A 14312-nucleotide genomic window follows, 5' to 3' on the forward strand; every position below is an offset into this window, starting at 1 on the left:
TTCAGGTCAAATAGAAGCTGTCAGGATCAGATCTTCACCTTACGACAAATAGTAGAGAAATCATGGGAATATAACAAACATCTATATTTAAGTTTTGTCGATTTGGAAAAGGCATATGACATGGTGCCAAGAGAGAAGCTATTCGATACGCTACAGTTATATGGTGTCAATAGGGCATTATATCAAGCAATACTTAGTCTTTATTTGAGTTGTAAGTCAGCAGTTAGAATTGAAGGAAGTACAGGAAGATGGTTTAATGTTAAATCTGGTGTGAGACAAGGATGTACATTATCCCTTCTGTTATTCATTATCTATATATATCACATTATGAAGGAAAGTAGTATTAAACAGGTTATCAAAATTGGAGATGTTAATGTCAGCTCTTTGCTTTATGCGGACAATGTTATACTTCTAAATAAGTCCGCCACAAATCTGCAAGATTCTCTGACTTAATTGAATAACTGTTGTAATAGATTTGGTATGAAGGTCAGCAATAAAAAGACAAAGACAATGAAAATAGGCAGAATAATTGAAAATGTCAACTGTGGTGTGAATGGAGAACCTGTGGAACAAGTAAAACATTTCAGCTACTTAGGCACGATTGTTAGTGAAGATGGTAAATTAAATATGGAAATAGACAACAGAATCAACATAGCTGGTATGGTAGGAAGTCAATTGAATAAATTCATATGGAATAAGAGAGAAATTAGTCGGAACACTAAATTAGCTGTATACAAGACAGTGTTCAAATCAGTTTTAACTTATGGATCTGAGAGCTGGGTCAGAAGTAAAACAAAACACTTGACCAAAGACTAGAGACCGCAGATATGAGAGTCCTGAGAAAGATTAGAGGCGTGAACAGATGGCATCAATGGCACTATCATATTAAAAACGAGAATATTAGGAAAGAACTTGACATTGTCAGCATCCAGGAATGCGTTAGCAGAGCTAATCTCAGGTGGTATGGTCACTTAAACAGAATGAGCGAGGAATGATTAGCAAAACAAGTGTTCTCTGCCAAGTTGGCAGGAAAACGACCCAGAGGAAGACCAAGATATAGGCGTATTGATACGGTACAAAGTGCCATAGACGATAGAAATATAAGATCTGGTAATGTTGGAGTCTTGACAAGTAACAGACTGATTTGGAGAAAAATTGTAGATAAGAAGTTAGTAATGATGTAAATTTTTCATGTAGTACTATCATGTCCTGTACACCCCTAGAGGGTACATAGCAGGAATTTGATGATGATGATCTTCACTAAAATTCGTGCCTAAGTAACTGAAATGTTTTGCTTGGTCCACAGTTTCTCCGTTCACAATGCAGTTGACATTTTCAACGATTCTACCTATTTTCGTCATCTTTGTCTTTTTATTGCTGACCTTCATACCATATCTATTACAACAGTTATTTAATTTAGTCAGAGAATCTTGCATGCTTGTAGTGGATTTATTTAGAAGTTTAACATCGTCTGCATAAAGCAAAGAACTGACATTAACATCTCCAATTCTGATATCATTTTTAATACCACTTTCCTTCATAATGTGATCCATATAGATAATGTACGTCCTTGTCTCACACCAGATTTATTATTATATTATTATTATTATTATTAAACAAGACCTCATGGAGTCAAAGACTCATCTAGGAGGTCCTTTTATCTCACACACATCTCATCATACCGGGTCTTAAACACATTCAAACTCCTTCCAGACACCACACTCTCAGGCAAGGCATTCCAATCATTCACAATTCTGCACGAAAAAAAACCTGCCTCTCACTCCCCTACTCACACCCTCTTTATATAGTTTCCAGGGATGACCTCTGGTTCTCCCCTGATCTTCCACTATTTGCTGTAGAACTTCTCCACCATTGATCCTATAACAACCCCTTACCAACTTGTAGGTCTCTATCATATCTCCCCTCTTCCTTCAGTTCTAACTGCTGACTTACAACTCAAATAAAGACTAAGTATTGCTTGATGTAATGGCCCATTGACACCATATAACTGTAGCGTATTGAATAGCTTCTTGGCACCTTGTCATATGCCTTTTCCACATCGACAAAACTTAAATACAGATCGTCATTATATTCCTATTCTTTCTCAGCTATTTGTCTTAAAGTGAAAATCTGATCCTGACAGCCTCTATTTGGCCTGAATCCAGCTTGTTCTTCACCAAAGCTTTTCGTCCACAATTCTTCTCAACCGTTTCTCAAGTATACTTGCATAAATCTTGCCGGGAACACTCAGTAGAGAATTACCTCTGTAATTCTCAAATTCAGTTTTATTTCCCTTTTTTATATATGGGTACTATGAGAGCTCTACTCCAATCATCGGGAATTCGTCCCTCTGTCCTACCTTTTTTAACTATGCAGTGCAGCCACTGTGACTTTTATACTACCATACTTCAGCATTTCGTCGAATATCATCTACCCTTGTTCCCTTTCCACATTTCAAGCCTTTGATGGCTTTTTCTACTTCAAGTATGGATATGTATTCCTGGCTATATGCCTGTTGAGTGTTTTTAACACTGTGCTATCACTGCTTATTTCATTTAGCAATTTTTCGAAGTAATTACTCCATACTTCAAGGATATCTTTTTCTCCTATTTTCATGTCACCTTTATCATCTCTAACTCCTTTTACAGCACTCTTTCCTCCATTCCTAAGCTTCTTCAACAACCTCCAGAATATTTTGCCACCTTCTTGATATTTATTTTCTATGTTCTTGCCAAAGTCCTCCCATGACTTTTATTTAGCTAGTTTTACACAGTGTTTAGCTTTCTTACATTTGTCTCTGTAATCTCCAAGAGCACAAGCTGACTTATTTGCGAGAAACTTTTGATACTCTTTCTTCTTTTCCTTTACTCTCACTTTAACTTCCCGTGTCCACCATGGAGTTCCGATTTTTCTATCTTTGCAGACAACTTCACAACATGCCTCTCTAGCTGAATCAAGGGTTTTCTTCAAGGCTTGCCACTGAATCTCCAAGGTTTGGTTCCTGTTCTCAAAAACTCTTTCATTTTTCCTTCAATAATCTTTATGTATTTTAGTCTACAGTTCATATCTGAGAGCTGCTCAACTTTTATTCACTTTAAAACTTTCTTACATGTTATTCTTTTCAATATGAAATTCAGTTTTATCCTGCTAAAGACTAAATAGTGATCACTTTCGATTTCAAATCCTCTGTACACTCTGGTGTCCTGCACCAGGGAGAAAACATCACTATCAACAATAACATAGTCAATGAGATTTTTCTTATTTCTTGCCTCTTCTCTCCATGTGAATTTGTGCACATTTTTATGTTGGAACATGGTGTTAGTAATAACCAGTCCATGTCGTGAACAGAAATCCAACAGGTATTTGCCATTATTATTAGCTTTGCTCTTTTCTCCAAATTTTTCCAAAATATTTTTGTATGTCTGACAATTATTTCCTACTCTGGTATTCAGAATCCCTAACAAGGACCAACTTTTCCTTTTTCATTGTGTCAGTTGTTTTCTTTAAAGCCTCAAAAAATTCCCCCACTTCTACCTTAGTAGAACCTTCTTTGGGACCATAGGCACAAATAAGTCTCATTATCCAATTCCCCATTCAGATATTTGCCCATATCCCTGAGATTGCCTGCCATTCAAGAAGATTAGCCTTGTATTTGGTGTTGAATACTATGGCTACTCCTTCTTTTCCTTGATTATCATTGCCTGAATATAACATTTTGTATTTATTGCTCAGAAAGATCTCACTTTTTTTTGTTTTTTTGTTTCAATCACCCGTATTATGTCAATCTGGTACTTGTCTAATTCCTCAGCCAGCTCCATTTCTTTGCCATTCAGGCTTCTTATGTTGATAGTACCGATCTTTAACTCTGGTGATGATGTTGGGGTTTATTTTCAGATTTGTTCCAGTAGCTGACTTTTCGCTGTTTGCCCTGGTTCCCTGGCAAAAACAACAGGGGCCTTGTTTAACCGGGCAACGCCACAGCCGGCATGAAATTTTGTCATGTTGTACCATCATTTTGTATATTGTTTTAAGCCAATAAGAATACAATTTGGTCGGCTAAATCCCAAATTGCCGGCCCATCCTCGTTCGTTCAGTATCCAGGTAGATACCCAACAGGGTGCACCATGAGAAGGTGAGAATTGGACATAGGTCAGAAGCCCTGGTCGGTTCTCTGCATTCCTTTGAAGGCTATGTGGAGGTCTCCACTGTTATACAGCTTTGACTCGTAAGCACCCCATATATATATATATATATATATATATATATATATATATATATATTTTTTTTTTTAAATCATAATTTTACTGAATAGGAACACCGAGATAAGGTAAGATAAAACTTTAATTAAAACACAACTAGTTTCGTTGGAATGCTTATTCTTATTGGCTTAAACCAATATACAATATATATGTATATATATATATATATATTGTATATTGGTTTAAGCCAATAAGAATACAATTTGATTGGCTGAATTCCAAATTGCCAGCCCATCCTCGTTTGTTCAGTATCTAGGTAGATACCTAACAGCGTGCACCACGAGAAGGTGAGGATTGGACATTAGGTCAGAAGCCCTGGTCGGTTCTCTGCATTACTTGAAAGGCTATGTGGAGGTCTCCTCTCAATTATAAAGCTTTGACCCTTAAACACCCCTTAAACAGAATGGGCAAGAAAAGATTAGCAAAACAAGTGTTCTCTGCCAGGTTGGCAGGAAAACGACCCAGAGGAAGACCAAGATATAGGTGGATTGATGCGGTACAAAGTGCCTTAGACGATAGAAATATAAGGTCTGATAATGTAGGAGTATTGACATGTAAGGCTGATTTGGAGGAAAATTGTAGATAGAAAGTTAGTAATGATGTAAATTTTTCATGTAGTACTATCGTATCCTGTATACTCCTTGAGGGTACATGTCAGGAATTTCATGATGATGATGATGATGATTTTTTTATTTTTTTAATTTTTTTTTTTATCAAGATTAAGTTAAGACACTGCTTTAAATCTTTGAAGGTTTTTTGTTTGTTTCTTTGCAATTAAATTTTAATACATGGAATTTTTATCACTTATTTATATAGTACTTCAGCTTTCTCAGAAGAATATACATTGGCTGAATTGCAGAAATGTTTAGCTGTTAGTCAACAGATGGCAGGAGAGCAATATTGTAAATTGCTTCTTGGTGTTCATTCTTCCAGTTTTCACCACTTAAAATGTGGAAAGTAAGTAAACTTAAATATCATAGCCAGTCTATAATAGAGGAAGTGCATAGTAAGAAAAATGTACATTTATTATGTTTTAAGCTGTATATGGAATTCTGAAATGTTCATGTTGACAGTTAGCAAATATGTCATATTATTTTTTATACTTTCATGGAGTGCACTAAATACCATGACATTCCAGTATTTCATGATTTGTTTTCAACCATTTACTTCCTTTCACATTGACATTTCTGCCATTTTTGCTTCAAATACTTGTTTTGTTAATCTTGCATCACTCATTTGTTTAAATGACTTAACATCTTAGATTAGCCTTAGATTTAGCTTTAAACTTTGGGCTAGCTAATATGGTTCAGCTATTGATACCATCTATTGACTCCTTTGTTTTTTCTGTAGTGCACCATTCATTTGGAAAATTTGGAAAGGCCTGAGTTTGATTCTCATCACAACAAGAAAGATCTTTATACGGACTTTTACATTTGAAGGTGTTAGCCTTCAAATGTAAAATACTTCACATAGGGGTTGCAAAAGAAAAAGCTGAAGGAATTTTCCTTTAGCTTTTTCTTCCTGCAAATGGACCAGTAAACACTTGTAATTAACAGACAAAAATACTACTAGTGGATGGCAGATAATGCAGTGTATTAGTGTGCAGTAGATGGTATAGCATGGTGGGTCAAGTAGATGATGAGTTGTATGATATTGATTTCTCTCCTGCAATAAGTCTTGACTCCATGGGGAGGATATAATGATATTGGTGTTATATAATGATAACAATAATTTGAGATTGCCAGTCTTTGACCAACTGTTTTATTTCTAACTCATTTGTTCAATTTACATATTAATACCGGTTTGACCACTATATTATATACTACTAGCTTGTTTTTTTTTTTTTTTTTTTACTAATGTCCTTCTCTCTCTCCTTCTTCTTCTTCCTTCTCCTCCTCCTTCATAGAACTTTATTCAGCTGGATTCTTGCCATATTAGCCTGTTATCTCTATCTGTTTTTGCTTCTCCAAATCCTGTCCACTGTTTTGCCAATGATATCACACCCCATTTTTCTCTTTTTCATTTTGGAAACCTCATAATGTTCAAACATTCCAAGCTACAAGATCTTCCATACAGGATAATTATCTGAAACAACATGCTATTGAAGGGACCATGGGTTTGAGAGTGCTGGATCTGTAATAGCATCAGAAGATATATTCATATCCAAGGTAGATGCTCTGCCTCCATTCAAGGAGAATCACCATGCAGTCTTATTCTAGGAAGTTGCTAAACATGCAGAATTTTCTGTCGAGAAATAGTTTATGTTGAACTATAATGCTGGTAGTTCAACGATGATGCCTCTTAAGTATGACAGACTTAAGAGGCATCTTGGAGCAGTGCCATGGCTTGAGAAGCTACAAGGAAGGAATGTCAGTAGTGCATGGGAAATGGTTAGAGATTGTTTGAGAGAGCAGTATCATCTGACTTCATAACCAAGATTAGGAGGATAAACCAAGTGGAGATTAAGTGGATGAGTAGAGATATAAAGCAACGGCTGCAAAAAAAAAAAAAAAACCAGAAAACACTGTGGACAGAATATTAAAAAAAAAAAAAGCAATCAGCATACTCATGAGCAGTACAAAGTGCCAGCAAGAAATATTACTAGTATGGTAAGAAAGGCAAAATCAGATCATGATAGAAAATTAGCTGAGCAGACCAAACTAAATCCAAAAGAGTTTCCAAAACCCAAAAAGGCAAAAGAGTTTTTTATTATGTAGCAAGTGAGAGGAAGATGACTATGGTAGGATGACTTTAATCAATGCTGATGTTAGGAAAGTGACAAAGGCAAAAGAAATAGTTGAGTTGCTGAGTGATCATTTTACACAGGTGTAAAATGATCATCTGGGTGAAGATTTTTCAGTTGCTGATGTGACAGAGATGTCAAAATTGAGATAGATGAACAGGAGGTGTTCAGCATATTGAAAAATATAATGGCAAATACAGCAGTAGGACTTGGATGGCATGTCAGCGCATGCACTATGTGAATGTGCAAGAAAATTAGTATTGCCTCTGATGAAGTTGTTCAATCTAAGTCTCAGCTCTAGCAAGGTTGCAAGGGAGTGAAAAAATGGTAAGGTAGTTCCTTTATATAAAGGTGGCTCCAAGACAGAAGTAGCTAACTACAGACCAGTTAATATATCAGGAGTGGTTGTTAAAGTATTGGAAAAGTTGATTAAAAGTAAAATCTAACAGTAGATGGATAGGAATATGATACTATATAGTGGGCAGCATGACTTTATAAAAGGTAGTAAAAGGTCCTGTCTTAGTAAATTATTCATATTTTATAATAAAGTGAAGCAGAATTGGATAAAGGAAATGGCTACGCCATGATACAACTTGCCTTTGACAGAATACCACGTGGAAAACTATTACAAAAGTTGGAGCAAATGGGAATGGACATGAAGTTAGTAGCATGGATGGGATGTGTGACTGACAGACAGACACTGGAGATACTAGACACTAGTATATGGAGGAGAATCTAGGAGAATGAGGGTGACTAGTGGACTGCCTCAGGTTTCTATACTAGGGCCACTATTTAATTTGTATATCAATGATATGAGAAAAAATTTATAGGGGGATATTCAGTTGTTTGCAGTTAATGATTCAAAACTTGGGGGGTGCAATAGTTGATAAAGGTGATGTGGATATCCTGCATGATTATTTAAATAAATTGGCATTGTGGGCAAAGGATAGTGATTGTTAATTTAATGTTGCAAAATGCAGGTAATGCACTTTGGTTTGAAAAGGTTGCATATTGTGTGTTGCACTGATGGTACCGGATTGCAAGAAACTGATGAAGCTAGGGAACATGAGGATAATGGTGGACAGAAAGTTGAAGTTCAGAGGGCATATTACAAAAGTTGGTAAAATAGCTGAAAGAATTACTTGGATGTTGAAAAACACACAAATAAAGACAAGGCAGTTATTATTCCTCTTTATAAGGCTATGATTTGGCCACATCTTGACTACTGTGCACAGATTTGGTCACTTTGTTTTCTTTTGGGATCATGCAGTGGTAGAGAAGATTTAGAGATGAGTTACCAAGCTAGTGATGTCTGTGGAAGGATAGGTTGAAAGTATGTGGGTACAAACTTTAGTTGATAAGCAGAAAAGAGGGGGCATAATAGAAACTTATGAAATATAATAATAGTAATAAATAATTATAAAACTGTGTAATGATGATAATAATAATAAATTGTTTGATGGGATCACCATGGGCCCAAACATAGTATTCTCCTGAGTTTGTCATACTTTCTAGCTTTGTAGTTGAGCATGTAAAATGACCTAGTTGGAACATCCCTATGTTTAGCTACTTCCTAGGTCAGTACAGCATGATCACTGACACCTGATGAAAAAACAATCACATCTTTATCTGAAACTTCTAACTATACAAGTATGTTGCCATATCTAACACTCTTTAGCCTCAAATTGCTTCTTTCACATGCTTCTTGAGAAAGTTGTTTCACAACAGCCCAATATATTCTTCATCTTATCAGAGTTTTCTCTACATTCCTGACAGCTGCAATCTTCAGTCCGTACATTCTTCATGAAATGCACTTAATAATAATAATAATAATTATTATTATTATTCCCCTATAGGGATTAGGCGAGGTCATTTGGACCTATCTAACTTTTGGAGATTGCACCACTAGTACCCAATCAGAGCTGCCCAAGACAATCATTAATTATACCTGGCATCCAGTGAAGATAGGCAGCTGACAAATGCCACTATTTCGTGGTCCTTAACCTAACACTACGTTTTGCTATCTGATTTACCAAAGTAAATTGGTAAATCAGATAGCATATAAATCAGAAAGTAAATAGTGCGAATTCTAGGGTCAACTTTCTTGAGTTTACGGGACAAAAACCTGAGTTTCCAGTAGAAAAAAATCGCCAGAGATTGACTAACTTGGGAACAGATGAAAAAAAAAGGCTTAGAAAAGTTCCCCTATTTGGTGACTATTATTATTATTATTATCATGATAATAATAAATTTCACAAAAATGACTAAAATTCATTTTATCTCTTCAGCCAAATGCAAGTTATTACATGGTAGATTTGACTCAGAATTTGGCATTGGAAATCATTGTAAAATTTTTTTGAGCTGTTTCTGTTTTCATTCCAATTACAATGGGGCATTTTCATCCTATTGATTGATTCTTCTTTTTCAATCCATCCATCCCCTTTAGGATGAATAGCAGGGCATATATTCAGGATGTGCTAGGTGTGTGGAGCATACCCACAGAATAGCAATATCACTGATATTATATTTTTGCATTTATTCCTGTTAAAGACTCCCTAATTGTTTCCTGGCTTCGTGTGATTCTAACATTAAACACGATATAATAATGCTTCGTGAAGAGGACACTTTTCGACGCGTAAACATTGCATCACATTCGTTAATAGCCTAGTTGTGGTCACAAATATGGACACCTTTGAGCAGACGTACAGATGGTACAGCAGGTCAAATTCTTAGCATTCCTGTGGCTTTAAACCACCCAGAAGGCGAGACAGGATGTGTTCTGAGACAATAGCACCTAGAAATTAGTGGGTGTGATTAGTTATTGTGTCAACTAATCCAGTTGAACATTGTCATGAGTTTTTTTTTTGTTGTTTTCTGAGTTTCATCTGTTTTGCGTGCATGAAGTTTGAACTGACATGTTTAGGACACAGATATAGACAAGTTTTTAATATTTAGTTTTCTATAAATAATTTATAATATTTTGTCCATATTTACAATAATGGGAAATGGTGTTGATGATCTACTGAATGTTCCATTTTCTACTAGAGCTTTCGCAGATTGTATGATTGTAGTCAAAGGAGGTAAGCCTCATCCTCCTCTTTCATTATTGTTTTCTAAGATATCTTAAAAGAAACACATTGCCCCCCCCCACTCTACACAGATTTGGTTATAATTAATTGATAAATTAAAGTATTCAAAATTATCCTACAGTTAATTGCATTGGACCAATTAAGATGAGTGCTGATGCACTCTTAAAATTTCATACATCGATAAAAGTGCAATCATACGGTCAAATCGACATGAATTTTGTAGCACGGGTTGCATTAACCTACACGACAGCGTACGCCCAACTGAAATGGGCATGCAATGCCACTGATGGATAGAGTTTCCTGATTATGGCTCATGCTGAATTAATGCAGCTGGCATGCTACCCATCTATGCCTGTAGATCTGTATGTTCACAGGGCCTGTTTGTCTGCCTTCAGGGACAAAAAACCCAAGGAGAAAAGGAGTTTCCAGGAGGAAAAAACCCTCTATCTTTGTCTTTCTAACCAAGGAGCTCAGTTGTATCAACTGAGTTACAGAGAATTTGATTGATTGATTCTATTCTGTATGTTCACTGGGCATCTAAAGATACTGTACAGTTACTCCAATGCTTGGTGATGCACCACACCAGACTTCACCATGTAGTCTTGTTTTTTGCTTTTCTGGCAGTCTCAACTCTCTGAAGATCAGTCACTTCACACACATCATTCATCCATCTCATTGATGGTCTATCCCTTCCTCTTTTTCCAGGAACTTTACCTTCTATTACTGTTCTGAGAAGTCCCCCTTTCATCCTTTTTATGTGTCTAAAATATTTTAACTTCTGTCAATATCCTGAAGGAGCCTTAACAGCCTTCTATAACACCACATCTCAAAAGTAGATATTCATTTCTTATCTGACTTCTTTCAGTTCCAAGTCTCACATCCATAAGTCGCTGTTGGAAAAATAACTGCATCCAAAATCCTCAACTTGTTCCCATGGAGATAGATCCATCCTTCCAGATTTTAGACAGGTCTCTGACTGTTGTTTTAGCGATTCCTAACATTCTTCTGACATCTTCTGAATAGCAATTCTTCATATTAATAATGGATCCCAGGTACTCAAACTTGCTGACTTCCTCAATTCTTTCTCCATTAAGGTACACTTGTTTCTCAAGAGCTTCTCTGTTGGTATTTCCTTTAGAACCATAATTTTGTCTTGCTAGGGTTGAGTTGAAGTCCTCTGTTATTACTGATCTTATTAACTTTGTCAAGAATTAGTTCTAGTTCTTCCATGTCATCACAAAGGAGTACTGTTATCATCAGAATATCTCAGATTACTGATCAATCTACCTCCTATCCTAATTCCTGTTCTGAGCTCAACCAATGTCCTCTGCATATATACTAAACAAGTGAGGAGAAAGCAAACATCCTTGCATAACTCCTTTTCCAACTTGAAGCCAGTCAGTCAATCCAACACCTGTTCTTACCGTGGCTTCTTGTTCCATGTACAAGGTAGCTATCAACCTGATAGTGTGTTGAGGAAAACCCATTGTTTTCATTACTTCCCACAGTTTGACATGCTCAACACAGTCAAAAGCTTTAGAGTAGTCTAAGAACCACATTACCAGAGTGAGTCTAAATTCTTTATATTTTTCTATAATCTGTCTAAGGCAAAGGATTTGATCTCTGGTGCCCTTACCGTTCCTAAAACCTGCTTGTTCCTCGGGCATCTCTGCCTCAACTTTGGCCTCAATCCTATTTAGCGTGATCTTCAATAAAAATTTTGCTTGCATGAGATATTAAACTAATAGTTCTATAGTTCTTGAATGTCTTCATATCACCTTTCTTATGTAGTGGTATGAAAACCAACTTCTTTCAGTCTGAGCCATGATCCTGTATCCCATATCCTTGTAATCAATCTATATGAAACACTCTTATTTCCCCATTCTCTGTGGCCTTTATACATTTATTATGATAAGGGGATGCCAATTTTCTGTATGGTCTGTAACAGGAGGTCAAGTCATGTATTTTTAAGATTTTGGTAATTTTTTCCGAGGTGCCTCGGATGTGGGAGTGGTGATGGATTTAGAGAGTAATCTTTGTTGTGAATGTGGGTAGGGAGTTGTGGTTCGTTGGTGTCAATATTTTTTGGATTTTATGGTGGGGGGGGGGTTAGCCATTGGCTGAGAAAGAATTGAGGATGTGATTTAGTTCAGCGTTTAGGGCCTTGTCGTTTGAATTGATTAGTTTAACCTTGTTGTATAGTGTTTTCACCACTCCATATTGTTGTGAGGGGGGGGGAATTGTTGGTGAATGTACCTGCCTGTATGGGTGAGTTTTCTATAAACTGAGAAAAACAAGGTTCCATCAGACTGGCAGGAGACTAGTGTGTCTAGGAAAGGGAGGCTGTTGTTTTCCTCTTTTTCCAGAGTGAACTTGATTCTGGGGTGTTGGTTGTTTAAGTTTGTTAAGAAGGACAGGAGTGTATCAGAGCCATGTGGCCAAATAGTGAATTGGCATACCTTATCCACTCCACTAAAGACCAACCACTTCCCCTAGACTTACCTGGTGTATACCAGGTCCCTTGCAGCTGTAAACTGTCTTACTTTGGCCAAATAGGCAGGACAGCGAATATCAGAATTTCGGAACACAAGGACCTACATCCAGTTTCACAAGTACAGCCACTTGGGTCTTGCAGACCATGCTCTAGATACACACCACAGAATACGGTGGAAGAAATCTATAGTAATACACTGTAGCAAGTTCAAATTCGAAAGACTATTCATGGAAACCTCAACAAATTTGGTTGCATGAGACTGCCTCAAATTTGGGAGGCTTACATCAGCAGACCTTCAGCCCAATGGCCAAGAACACCTGCATAGCCCTCTAGGGGGCAACATCAGGACTTTTAGGAGAACAATAACTTCATCTCTTTATTCTCAGTTACTGTGTTGTAGTGCCTACATGCACGTGCCTTTTTTTTGCAAGTTCCTTTTGAAGATGGCAACGTGACGTTGCCGAAATATCGGAAATATTTATTAAAGTGTAATTTAATTTATATTCTTATATACGTTGTCAATTCCTTAAATGATTTAATAATGCATAAAGAACGTATAAGCTCGACTACGAGAATTACCATCATCCATGGAGATTCCATCGCACGGAAGGCCTGCCAATACGGTAAAATGAAGTTGAAGTTATCTAGACAACTTAATCGTCTGACGTTCCTAAAATGCTGCTGTAATAATCAGGTAATCCCAAATTGTGTAAACTTTAAGCACCATTTTGTTTCACAAAAAGCTCTCCGTATCTATAACCACGCTTTGCTTCGGGAAAAAATTGCCGCAACGTGGTTTCTCTTAGCTGCCATTAACAAAGCTATCCATGCACTTGAAGGAGAGCTCTTGTGCACTTTAAATCATGAGCTTTGGTCTATTTTACATGATGTCTCGTGTACCGCAGCAGACAAAGAATTTGAGAAAATACGGAGTTCGACTTATCAAAAAATTTGAAAAATTAAAAAAGAACCATACCTTCAGTCCAAAACTTCCTGCCAATCAATCTTTCTTCAGTCACCTTGAAGCCTGAAGCACTCATCGTGCTTTCACGTGGCCATAACTTCGCCATTGCTCCCAAAAAAATACCTAGTGAGGATATTATGATCCAGATCGAACATGGAATCCTTCACCTTCCAAATCAAATCGCCAACAGTGTAAGACTGGGTGTAGCTTGTATCCTCTCCAAAGCAAGACCACCAAGAACCAACGTATCCAATAAGAAGTATAAAGCTCTGCAGGAAATGAGGAATAATAAAGAAATAGTTATCACCAAAGCAGATAAGGGAAATGCAACTGTAGTACTTAACCAAACGGACTACACAGGTAAGCTTAAAGCTCTTCTATTAGATCGGGCTACTTACCTCCCTATCGAATACAATCCCACCAACTCACAAATCAGAAAACTTCACAGGCTCCTTAAGAAGGTCACTTCTTGGCCTGTAGAAGTTATTAACAGAGTAAAACCGTTTAACTCTATGCTCTCCCCGTATTTATGTATGGACTCCCAAATATGCATAAAGAAAATGTGCTATAGTGGATGGCATTGATTCCTCCACATACAAATTAGCTAAACATTTGGCCAAAGCACTCACATACTATACTGGCAACACACCATCACACATAAAAAAACTCAGCCCACTTCAAAGCCAGCATAGAAAACCTTACACTCCAACATACTGACATAATGGTCAGCTTTGACGTCTCCTCCTTATTCACAAATGTCCCA

The 14312-nt window shown here is 36.9% G+C and overlaps 1 protein-coding gene across 8 annotated transcripts in view; it reads left to right on the plus strand.

The window, feature by feature from the left end:
- LOC150101398 (protein phosphatase 1 regulatory subunit 36) overlaps window positions 1-14312 on the plus strand; it is a 237822-nt gene that overhangs the window by 83938 nt on the left and 139572 nt on the right. For 7 of the 8 annotated variants that reach the window (XM_090400614.1, XM_090400617.1, XM_090400620.1 and 4 more), the window contains one exon: window positions 5076-5216. The exons of the other annotated variant lie outside the window; for it this stretch is intronic. In XM_090400614.1, coding sequence (XP_090256740.1) covers window positions 5076-5216 — 141 coding nt within the window. The remainder of the gene's footprint in view (window positions 1-5075; window positions 5217-14312) is intronic. 8 annotated transcript variants of the gene reach the window in all.

Source organism: Typopeltis vanoorti, chromosome 11, assembly GCF_054136105.1.
Source record: "Typopeltis vanoorti isolate ZY-2024b chromosome 11, IOZ_Tvanoo_1.0, whole genome shotgun sequence".
NCBI lineage: Eukaryota > Metazoa > Arthropoda > Arachnida > Uropygi > Thelyphonidae > Typopeltis > Typopeltis vanoorti.